This window comes from Crinia signifera, chromosome 1, assembly GCF_055691185.1.
Source record: "Crinia signifera chromosome 1, ASM5569118v1, whole genome shotgun sequence".
NCBI lineage: Eukaryota > Metazoa > Chordata > Amphibia > Anura > Myobatrachidae > Crinia > Crinia signifera.
The window spans coordinates 128,240,090-128,252,205 of NC_139217.1; the positions used below are offsets into that span (position 1 = coordinate 128,240,090).

At 45.8% G+C, this 12,116-nt stretch overlaps 1 protein-coding gene across 3 annotated transcripts in view; it reads left to right on the top strand.

Moving 5' to 3' along the window:
• The first annotated feature begins 531 nt into the window (after nt 1-531).
• The window catches only part of TBC1D9 (TBC1 domain family member 9), a 67,394-nt gene continuing 55,809 nt past the window's right edge, over nt 532-12,116 (top strand). For 2 of the 3 annotated variants that reach the window (XM_083173283.1, XM_083173301.1), the window contains exon 1: nt 9,214-10,060. In XM_083173283.1, coding sequence (XP_083029409.1) covers nt 9,937-10,060 — 124 coding nt within the window. In that variant the 5' untranslated portion in view covers nt 9,214-9,936. Of the gene's footprint in view, nt 665-9,213; nt 10,061-12,116 lie in introns of those variants that run through there. The other variant, XM_083173292.1, reaches the window with a different exon arrangement.

A 12,116-nucleotide genomic window follows, 5' to 3' on the forward strand; every position in this document is an offset into this window, starting at 1 on the left:
GTCTGTCTCCCCCAACTGACCCCCTGTCCATCTGTAATTGGTACAGTTGATAGGTATGCTATTACAGAGTTTGCCTCCCCACAGAGGTGTGTTCAGATAGGTTGTACCTTTATGTGTGCTGGCTGCAGGTCCATGGATAATAATGCACATACCAAGGTGTTTGCTGCACATCACATGAGACTTCAAGTTTTCTTTTAAAAGTATCCTAAAATACTGAATGCTGCAATTTGCTTAGTGCTAATAAATCTTCATAAATCCTTGGTGTGAACCACATAGAGAACAATGTGTTTTACTACCAGACAAGTACAAGGCTTGGTCTAAATGAACCTTTAAATTCTGACATAAGCTATTCATTTGCAAAACTTTTACGTGTTTAGGATAGCCATGATGCTTCACAGGTGAAGTGGCTGACTCACCAGTAATTGTTCCCCAAGCCTGCACACATGGAAGTCCTCACAGCATGGCCTGGTGTAACTGCATTTGCTACATGTGCTTCCCAATCTCATATTTTAATTGATTAAGGATCTTCTGTGCCCCAATTGTAATATGATTGTGCATCCAATGAGAACATTCTTCCCCAATATTCTGTGGGACACAGAGAGAGGAAACCCTTACTTTCTGCTGCAGAGAAGAAAAGGCCATGGACAGGCAGATGGGATTATTGGTAAGAAAGCGTCATAGCTGCTGATACTTGGTTACTCTCTCTATGGTCTATGCATCTGCATAAAGATGCTCGTTTAGCGGTCAGGAAAGAGAGGGAATACATTGTTTTGATTCAAATGATTTAATAAGTGTTTCATTTTCTTTATTATATCTGTCTAAAAGTATGAGCCTATATATGCAATAGGTCAAAATTGACAAAAGGCTGACACAGGCAACTGCTACTCCTTTATCGTTTTTAAAAGGAACATGTAGTTAGCCTATTTATATATGTACCATTTAGTTCCCACATTCACAACCGCAGTCCCCAAGGCACGCAGTATCAGCAACTCTCTCAACCCATCACACGTTGCTGTGTGCTGGGTTGCAGTATGGTCAGGGCAGTGCTAAAAGTACTGTACTATTTTATTCTTCTGATTATTATTCTAAGGGTGTATGGCCATGCCTCACATGATGAGGCCATGCACCCTGAAAAGTACCTGGGCCTGTCCAGTCTCCATTGCCTTGGCTATAGTCCACAGGTTCTCAACCTCAGTCCCCCACACAGTGTGTGTTTTCCAGGTGTCCTCACAGGGATGCAGTTTAAATCCCGGCGGTCGGGATCCCGGCATTCAAAATCCTGCCGAAATCCCGACACTTTCTCCCCCCGTGGGTGTCCACGACACCCTCGGAGGGAGAATAAATTAGCGTGCCGAGCGTAGCGAGGCACCGGGCCCACTGCGTGGCGAGCGCAGCGAGCCAGCAAGGGGGGGCGATCCACGTCCCCCCCCTTGTCGGGATTTCGGCGTTCGGGATTCCGGCGTCGAGATTTTGAACGCCAGGATCCCGACCGCCGGCTTTTCATGCCGAATCCGTCCTCACAGAATCACAAGTGAAATATTAAGTTCCTCCTGTGTGTCAGTCAGTAATGAATGCACCTGCTAGGTCACCTGGAAAATGTGAACTGTGTGGGGTCCTGAGGCACGAGTTTGAGAACCCCTGATATTGTATATTGTTTATTTATAGATCTGGCTGTGCTGAAGAACTACCTAGGTAGGTTTCAGTGTGATCTAACACAGTTGTGTATATCTATAGTTAGGCTAACCATACTATCGCTTTAAACTGGGACAATCATGAATTATACAGGTTCTGTGGACAGGGCCTGATTAAAGATTCAAAGTGTCCTAGGCTCATACACATTTAACTTCCCTTGTAATGCTGTTAAATACACGTATTTGGGCGCCCAGGGACTCTCCATTCATACTACCCATGAAGCTGTAATGAAGGTTAAACAGGCATGTTGACTCCATACCTCCCAACATAACCACTTCCAGGAGGGACAAAATGCTCTGTTCCTGGACTTCCCTCTTAATATATGATTGCCATCACCTGTAGTGAAACATCTTTGTTATCCATTAACCCTTTAAGTGCCAAGTGAATTTGTCAAAATTGGTGTGAAAATTTGCAAGCAAACCTTTTTATTCATCATAATGACCTGTAATGGTTACCTTTATATATCATGTTGGGAGGTATGAGGATCCCAGCTTGTGATGTGGGAAGGTGGCTCTGTAGCACAATGTACTGTACATAAAGTAATGGTTTCAGTAACAGCAAGTTACATTGGCACAGCCATCTGGCAGTCACCTTAAGATATTTACCCGCACAGTACATCAGGACGGGTGACAGCTAACGATATGGAATGGAATAAATTAGGCCTTAATTTTATTCCTCGGCTGTCATCTTTATTAACGTCTGCATTTCACCTGGTTTTAATCAGCCACAGAATTTGTGTAATTCATAAGTAATCTATAGCATACTTGCCCACCTGACCCTCTCCACGCAGGAGAAAATGCTCTGTTTCTCGACTTCCCTGGTAATGTATGATTGCCATCACCTGTGGGGAGCTAGGTACAGGTGTTTCACCACAGGTGATGGCAATCATATATTACCAGGGAAGTCCAGGAGCAGAGCATTTTCTCTTGCATGTAGGGTCAGGTAGGCAAGTATGATCTATAGTACTCAACCAGCACACAGGATGAATTATCATAATGCATATTAAAAAGAAAAAAATCACTAAAATGACAAATGTTAATAAATGTATTTCTACAATATGGGATTCCATCATCAACAATTTACACCATGTTCCGGTTTCCCACAACAGTTTACCAAATTAAGTATTATGGGCTAAATTAACTAATGCACAGATTCTCAAACGACGGGTTATTCAGTCCTGATCGCTGGTCTGCAAATTCACAAGCCAGGTGACTGCGCACAGATTGCAGTACGCATGAGCAAGGCCACCCTGTGATAAAAATCCAGCATCTTTTTTTTATCGCTGGCAGTACACAAGTTGATTGACAGGAAGCCGGTCTTTGCGGGTGGTAACCAGAGGTTTTCTGGGAGCAAGAAGGGTAAGGGCGGTTTCACACTGTCCGGCTCCTGCCGGACGGGAAATTACCGCACGGCTTAAAAGCCGTGCCGCCCCTACAGTGTGTGATGGACAGCTCTGTGTCCATTCACACTGGACGGTCACGGCGCGGCCACCGGGTAGCAGCCGGATCTTACCACTGCAGTGTCCGGCTGCCGTGCCGTGGCCGTCCCGTCCTGCCCATTCAGTGTGGTGTGGAAGGCAATGGGCGCCTTCACACACCACGGAAATTACCGGATACTTACGCCCGCCCCCATGTGACGAGTAGGGCGGGCGTACACCCAGTCAGACTGGAAATGCCAGTCCAACTGTTTGGACCCACCCCCATGTGACGAGGGGGCGGGGCCACAGGATCTCCAAACCGGACCATGTGAAAGGTCCAGAAATCCGGCTAAAAGCCGGACAAAGTGGGTCCGGCTTTTTTCCGTCCGGTCAAAACCGGAGTGTGTGAAACCAGCCTTAATGTGTGTGTGTGTGTGTGTGTGTGTCAGGCTGCTTGGAGAGATATTTTGGTCTAGACTGCTAGATGGGAAGGATAGGGTTAGGCCGGTTTCACACAGTCCGGCTCCTGCCGGATGGGAAATTACCGCACGTGCCGCCCCTACAGTGTGTGATGGACAGCTCTGTGTCCATTCACACTGGACGGTCACGGCGCAGCCGCCGGGTAGCAGCCGGATCCTGCCTCTGCAGCGTGCGGCTGCTGTGCCGTGGCCGTCCCGTTCTGCCCATTGTGTGGTGTGGAAGGCAATGGGCGCCTTCACACACCACGGAAATTGCTGGATACTTACGCCCGCCCCCATGTGACGAGTAGGGCGGGCGTACACCCCGTCAGACTGGACATGCCAGCCAAACTGTTTGGACCCACCCCCATGTGACAAGGGGGCGGGGCCACAGGATCTCCAAACCGGATAGGGTTACCACCTAGTCCCTTTAATTCCGGACACATATTAATTATCCAGGTTCTGTGGCTTGCTGACTTCAAGACTCCACTTCACCTGATTTTAAACTGCCACAGAACCTGTGTAATTAACATGTGTCCGGAATTAAAGGGACTAGGTGGTAACCCTAAAACCGGACCATGTGAAAGGTCCTGAAATCCGGCTAAAAACCGGACAAAGTGGGTCCAGCTTTTTTCCGTCCGGTCAAAACCGGAGTGTATGAAACCAGCCCTAGGCTTGTAGGGAGGTTGGGTTAAGGGTAATGGAAGGTAAGTATACTGGAACCCTGCCGGCATTCCCACCACCAGTCATTTGTATGTATTCCCTGCTGATATATGGGAAAACTATAAGCCACAGTGACCTTAAGGCAGTGGTCAGGGAACAGTGCATGTTTTGCTGGTAACCCAGCAGGTGCACAGGTGTACTAATTACTCACAGACACATATTATAGGTCCGCAGGTGGAGTTAATTATTTCACTTGTGATTCTGTGAAAAGACCTGCAAAACATGCACTGTGTGGGGTAATGAGGACCGAGTTCCCTGACCACTGCCTTAAGGTCATATTGTTCTTTATTGCAGTTTTCTCTATAATAAATGCTTTCACATCTGTTGTACTATATTCATATAAGTGACAAATTGCACCAGACATAGGGGTTAATCTGATTCACTCTGAAAGGCACAATCACTCTCTAATGGACAAAACCATATGCACTGCAGGTGGGGCTGATGTAACATGTGCAGAGAGTTAGATTTGGGTGTTTTATTTTTTTCTGTGCAGGGTAAATACTGGCTGCTTTATTTTTACACTGCAATATAGATATCAGGTTGAAGTACACCCCCCCAAATCTAACTCTCTCTGCACCCCACTATTGACGCCAACCCGAAGCGTGGCGAGCGCAGTGAACCCGCGAGGGGCGGCGGTACGCGTCCTTTGACCTTTTCATACCGCTGCCCCTCGCAGGCTCGCTGCACTCGCCACGCTTCGGGTTGGCGTCAACAGTGGGGTGGCGTTAACAATGGGGGGTCATTTCACCCATGAGGGGGGGTATGCAATTAAAATTGGGGTTTCGTTTTTTTTTTACATTGGGCCCAATGTAAAATTGGGTCTCAGGAACCAATTTACATTGATTCCAATGTAAAAATCGCGTTGATCGCATTGCATGCGATTTGGTTGCATGCGATGCGATCAACGCGATTTTTTAGGTCCTGATCAATACAATTAAAATCGCTGGCTCCGTGCTAGGAAACAAGTACCCGCAACTGTAGTACATTAGAACAATTTGAAGAACAAGCTCAATCATATAGTGCACGGTTCGCAGAGAAAGGATATCCTAGTCAACTAGTAGAGACTTCAAAGATCAAATGCAGAAAGTTAGATAGGAAAGATCTTCTGGTTTATAAAGATAAAAAGGATAAAGGTAAACTGAAAAAAGAAAAAAATTGTCCGTTTGTTACACAGTTTAATGTAAGAAATAAGGAGATTTGTAAAATTCTTAATCGGCACTGGAGCATTCTTAGGATGGACCCAATTCTAAAAGATGTTTTAGGGCACAGGTCTTTAACCTGTGGCCCTCCAGATGTTGTGAAAGTACATGTCCCAGCATGCCCTGACAGTTTTGGCATGCTCTTATAGGAAAAGTGGCAATGCATGCTGGAACATGTAGTTTCACAACATCTGGAGGGCCACAGGTTGAAGACCCATGCTTTAGGGCAGGGCTGGGCAACACCGGCCCTCCAGATATTAGTGAACTACACATCCAAGCATGCCTTGCATCAGTTTCAGCATGGCCACATAGCAAAACTAATGCAAAGCATCCTGGGATGTGTAGTTCACTAACATCTGGAGGGCCGGTGTTGCCCAGCCCTGCTTTAGGGGATCATCCAGATGTGGTGTTCAGGAGAGCGAAAACATTCAAAACGAAACTGGCACCCAGTCTTTTGCCAGAAGTACTTGTAGGAAAGTCCAGTTCATTATTTAACCTAATCTACCTCCCCCACTAGGGTTTTATTGCTGTAATAAATGCAAAATGTGCCCCCATGGCATCACGGGCCCTAAAAACCTAAAAGGGAGAGATAATAAAGATCTGGCCCTTAAGGGAATAATAAATTGTAACACAACATATGTAGTGTACCTGTTAGTTTGCATTGTATATGTTTCATTGGTCTATATTATTTTATTTTTCTGTAGTAATTGTAAATATGTCTAGTCTATTTTTGTATAGAGAGGATTTTCTCTGTGACAATTGTATATGAAACTCTTTTTTGTGATAATCCGTCTGATTGTGTCCGCATAGAGCAGCCAATAGTATCGGTACCTTTTGTATTTTTTTATATGTCACAATTGCACCTTTAATTGTGATATGAAATGTGAAGTAGAGCAATGTATACATATAAGTAATGGTTTTTATAAGTCATAGTACTGTTTTTTAAAGTCGTAGCATGGCTCTAATATGAATATGAATATTCAATTGGGGAGGAGGCATATGCCGCAGCGAGCGTGCTATGAAAGGGTTTTCTGTCCGATGCCAGGCCAGCCCTCTGACGAAGTCTGTGTGACGAAACGCGCTGGGGGCGTGGCCTGGCGTCGTGACCGGCAAACGAGTGCCTGCGAGTACGGAGTGTAACCGGCTCCCAACACCATTGACACATGCTGTATGCTTGCGGTGATCTGAGCATATCTCCATAATCTAGATGATCTACCGCTGCATTGTGTTTGTAGTTCATGTTGTAAATCATTTGTCAGAAGTAGTAAGTGCCAACACAATGTGAAATATTCTAGTTAATGTATGATGTATGTTTTTCTGGATAACTAATTTAATATTAGGATGCTGTGTGTTTTTTAAACATAACGTATACAAGCATTTGCCTTATTCTTCATTGTTCCTTCACAACAATAAATGAGTAATGTGATGATATCATCCCTACAGAGACATGCCAATAACTGTATTTTAGAACTGTAAACAAAGCGGTTACACCTTAGGCAAGATAATCGGATTACATTGTAAAGTGTAAACTAATATAAATACGTATATATTCTCCAAAAATTGGTTACTAATAATATTCAAAATTGCCCATTTTGCTGTGGTGTTGCCCGTGAGCATGTTTGTGAATATGCACCTTTATGGTTGACCTGAGATGCTGATTATTTATTTTATTTATTTTTTGTCTGATGCCTTATGGGGGCTATGATCTTGGTGTGATTTTATGTGAAGTTGCTGACCTTTCCCAGGGCTGTAACTACCTGTGTGCCAGTGGTTCCAGTTCAACAGCACATTTGAACTATGGGTGCACCATCCAGCAGCACCGCTCTCCCACTGCTGCACCCCAGTGCACATTTAAGACAATATGGTGCGGGCTGTCAGCCAACCAGAGTTGCAGACCAGCAGCTGCAATTAGTGATTGGCTGCCAGACAGCGAGCTACAATTGGCTTAAGAGTTGGTGTCATAATTGAAATGTCCGCTTGATTCACCAAGAGGGGACACTCTCCTCCTCTCCCCATAGCAGCAGCAGCAGTAGTGAAGGAGGTTGATGTGGGGCTGGGAGTATAATTTAAGTGGCACTTTTGGGGCATTCTTTGTAAATGGCACTACTGGGGGCATCATATGTATAAGCAGGAGTATTGGGGGCATTATGGTGGGTGGCATAATGTTTAATAGGCACTACAGTGTGCAGCATGTTGTGCAATGGGCATTATGGTGTATGGCATGTTTTGTAATGGGCATTATGGTGTGTGGCATAATGTGTAACGATCACTACGCTGTGTGGCATAATGTGTAAGTGTAGCTGCATATGGCTGTGGGTCTATCCCTGGTGTAATGTGTACACTGGCTGTGACTGCTCCCATTCTCTCTCTCTCTCTCTCTCTCTCTCTCTCTCTCTCTCTCTCTCTCTCTCTCTCTCTCTCTCTCTCTCTCTCTCTCTCTCTCTCTCTCTCTCTCTCTCTCTCTCTCTCTCTCCCCCCCCCCCCCCCCCTCCTCATATAACCACATGCAGGCCTCATGCTCTCTCTGCAGTGCAGATGTGAGTAGACACTGGCATTGTAATCCTGTACTGTGCCTGGGCAAATCTCTGGGAAATTGGACACCACATTATTTTTCTCCCTGAACCCAGCGCCCATGTACACAGCACACACTGCACCAATTGTAGATACATTAGTGATATGAGGCACTAGTCACACTGATGTGGAAAAACTGTGGTATGAAATGCACCATAGAGCCATATGTTCAACCTGTTTCTTATACATACTAGCCTACTTCTTTAGAGTCCTCTCCAGGAGAAGCCCAGATGGGAGACACTTCAGACATCTTTGGTGGGCGGTTTGCAATGGGTCTTCATAAGGCCCTACCCTCATTACTGAGAAACCCCAGCGAATAGTGACTGACCTGCCCCCTTACCATGACCCCTGCGATTGACATTGAATGCCTGCAGGAAGGATGGACAGCAGAAGCCCACCATTGAATGATGGCATAGCTTCCAGGATCAAATCTTTTGATGCAATGGTAACTAACAATCGCTTCAAAATAATTTGATGGAGAAAACTATTTATTTGATTTGTACATGTGCAAAACATGTGCAGCATGGACACCCGCAGATGTAACTAGGGGCTGGGACCCAATGAAAGCATTGGAACACCACTGAATGTTTACCATTCAATGGCCGTAAACAACGGAATGCCGCCATTGAATGGTAAAACCACTACGATTGCATCAAAGCCATTGATGGTTGAGAACCATCGCAATGCAATGTCCATCCCTTGCAGGATGTGGGAGAGCTTCCTACTCCTCCAGGGCTGTGGTGGACTACCCCAAAAACCAGGTGTCTTCTGCAGCTTCTGGGAGGTTAGACAAGAACAGGGCTGAAATGAGTATTTTTGTCACCAGGGGCAAGGCAGTCATTTGGCTTTGCTCTGTCCAACCTCTGTTCTATTTAATTAAAAAAGCAGAAAATACATTTGACAATGAATGGATTTATTGCATGCAGCTAAATATTTAAAGATTCATTTTCTTAGTTTCTCAGTGCAGCTCCAGCAGTGTGACAGGTGGCTACCCCCAGACAATGCTGCAGGCAGGTGGGTACGTAGGTTTATGGATATGTATGTATGCATGATAATGGTACTGACTGTAATACATTGCTGGCTATTCCCTTCTGCAGCCTGCCAACGCTGAGTGTGCCTTAGACGCTGATGTCATTGCTGTGAGCAGCCTGGCTCAGCCTCCCATGTAGTTGTGTCATCTCTCCTCCTCCCTTTCCATTCTGCTTTGTTATGACCGCCGGGCTGCTATCGCCCATACCTACTGTACCTGGCTCCCTGGCCCTGCCGGCCACTGTCCTGCGCTGTGCCTCTCTCTGCTCGGTACCATGGACAGAGACCCCTCTCGCTGCTCCAGTCCCTGCGTCGCTGCTGATACATCTCCCATCATCTCCCCAGCCTGGTCCCCATAACACCTGCGGTAACCTGCTGCCAGTGTGTGGCTGTGACGGCTCCGTGCTGCGGCTAGGGAGACACATCACTGCTGCTGCACCTGCATAGGATCCAGCCGGAGGTGACACAGGGAAGCGCCCGCTGGGGGCTATGTACTAGGAGGAGGCTCAGTGACAGCCTCATTCAGATGGGGAAATTGTAACATTTCCCAAGTGGCCTATTACATATACAATCCCCGGCCGGGGACTGCAGGAGAGCTGCTTCCCGTTCTGTGTGTCCCGGGATCTGCCGGCTTATGATACACTGCCTGCTCCCGGCTCCGCTGAGTGTTGGAACCTCCTACCACCAGGACACCTTGCCTGTGATTGGGGTCTCACAGAGGATGCAGCCGCCTGGTCCCCGTCTCCTGCTCTCCAGCTGAGCAGCCCCTGCACTGGCCGGCATGTCATCGGGCTCTCCCTGACACTGCACATCGCTACAAGCCCCTGCCCTGTGGCTGGCCCCGGCCATGTGGCTGAGCCCGGAGGAAGTGCTGCTGGCAAACGCCCTGTGGGTAACGGAGAGGGCCAATCCCTATTTCATCCTGCAGAGAAGGAAGGGACATGGGACCAGAGGAGGAGGGGGGCTGGCTGGTAAGCACACAGCGCAGGCATCTAATACTGCATTTTTATTTTATGTATGTCTGTTTTTGTATGTATACTATGTTATTTTATGCATATGTATTTTATTGTATGTTTTTGTATTTATGTTTATATATATATATATATATATATATATATATATATGTGTGTGTGTTTTTGTGTGTATGTTATTGTATGCATGTATGATTATTTCTGTTTTTGACATGTATGTTAGTATGCGGAGTGAAGTAGACAAGTGAAGTTATCACATATTATTCTAAAATACAGTATCAATATATTTGCAACCTGCTCTTTGTGTTTTTATTCAATACATTGCTGTGGAAACCTCTATAGATAATGTATGTGACTGCTGTTACACCTGCTTATTATTGTTTATCCTGCAAGTGTCTTCCCTTTCTGTTACGACAAACATTGGTGTCATTGTCCTCCTCACCTAACTTCCTGGGAGGAGTCCACTTTCCTTACACAGGTGGGAATATAAGGATTTGGTTCCCTCATTCATAGGAAACACTCCATGAGTTTCTCTGTTAGAGCACTGAATCTTTTTCTTGAAAAGGATGTACAGCAACAAAAAGCCGGGAATAAATTATTGTATAGCACCACAACAGTACAGACCCTGCATTTAACATTAATTTCTTTCTATTATAAATAAGGCAATGTAATTGAATGCTTTCCCTAATAATTGTGTTGAAACTGCTGAAGGATTAATGCAGTGTATGTATGTATGTATGTATGTATGTATGAACCAGATTGTTGCAATTTAGCAAGCTGTGTAATTTAGCCACCATAGGAAATAAGAGGTGTATAGCTCTAATTTGATACATTTGCAATTGGTGTGAGGCATTTGACAAATATCAACATCAGTCACATTAGACCACATGCATTATTTCCCAATGACCACATACCCCACAGCGTGCGACCATTTTATAAGACTGATATCCCACTCTTGGGATATACGCATGTCCTGGGCCGCCGGCCTCATACATATATTACCTTTAGTATATCCCGCCCTCAGTGAGAGAGTGATGAGCTGCTGTCAGTGAGGCTGCAATGAGCTTCTTGTCTGTGAATGTCCTTACAGCAACCCATCGCTGCCTCACTGACTGACTGGAATGTAACAAATGACTACATAACTCAAATATCTGACTTGAGTCCTTATCAAAGATGATTGGTACAGAGATAAATAGATATGTATTATTCGGGCAGATTTATTAAGCCTTAACAAGAGATAAATAAATCGCCGGGCATCGCATTGCGGTTGCTTTTAATACCGCCGGGATGTATCATTATGGGGACGCAGGAACAGGGCTCCGAAAGGAGCCCGTCCCTGCGATACCCAGAGCCGGAAGCCGGGGGGGTCTGCGCATGCGCGGTTATGCGCTGACCGCCGCCGACCCCTGTGACCGCACTGCCCCGCTCGGCAGTGCGATCCCGCAGCCGTAGGCTGCAATGGGCTATCGCCATATCAGAATGGCGATAGCCCAGGGATGCGAAGCCGGGCTGCCCAGAAACCTATGGGGGATGAGACTGGCGGCGGTACAGGGGGGATCGCAGCAGGGATCGGAGATCCCTGCTGCGGTCCCCCTTTGATACATTTAGGAGATACTTAATATTTGCGGCTAAACCCCGAAAACGGGTGTTTTCGGGGATTTAGCCGCAAATATGGTTTGATAAATGGGCCCCAAAGAGAGATAACGTCCAGCCCATCACCTGATAACTGCCATGTTACAGGCTGTGTTTGAAAAAAGTCAGTAAGGAGCTGATTGGCTGGACGTTTATCTCTCATTATCACCCTTGCATTTATCTCTTGTTAAGGCTTAATACATCTGCCCCTTAGTGATTTAAAACAAAAAGAGCCATAACAGGATGTGTTTGAAAAATCTATCTATCTATCTATCTATCTATCTATCTATCTATCTATCTATCTATCTATCTATCTATCTATCTATCTATCTAATAACTGAGAACATCAGAAACTACTGAACCAATTATGATGCAGCTTTCAACATAGTTCAGGTAATTTTCCCAGGCAGCTTTCGATCATTCT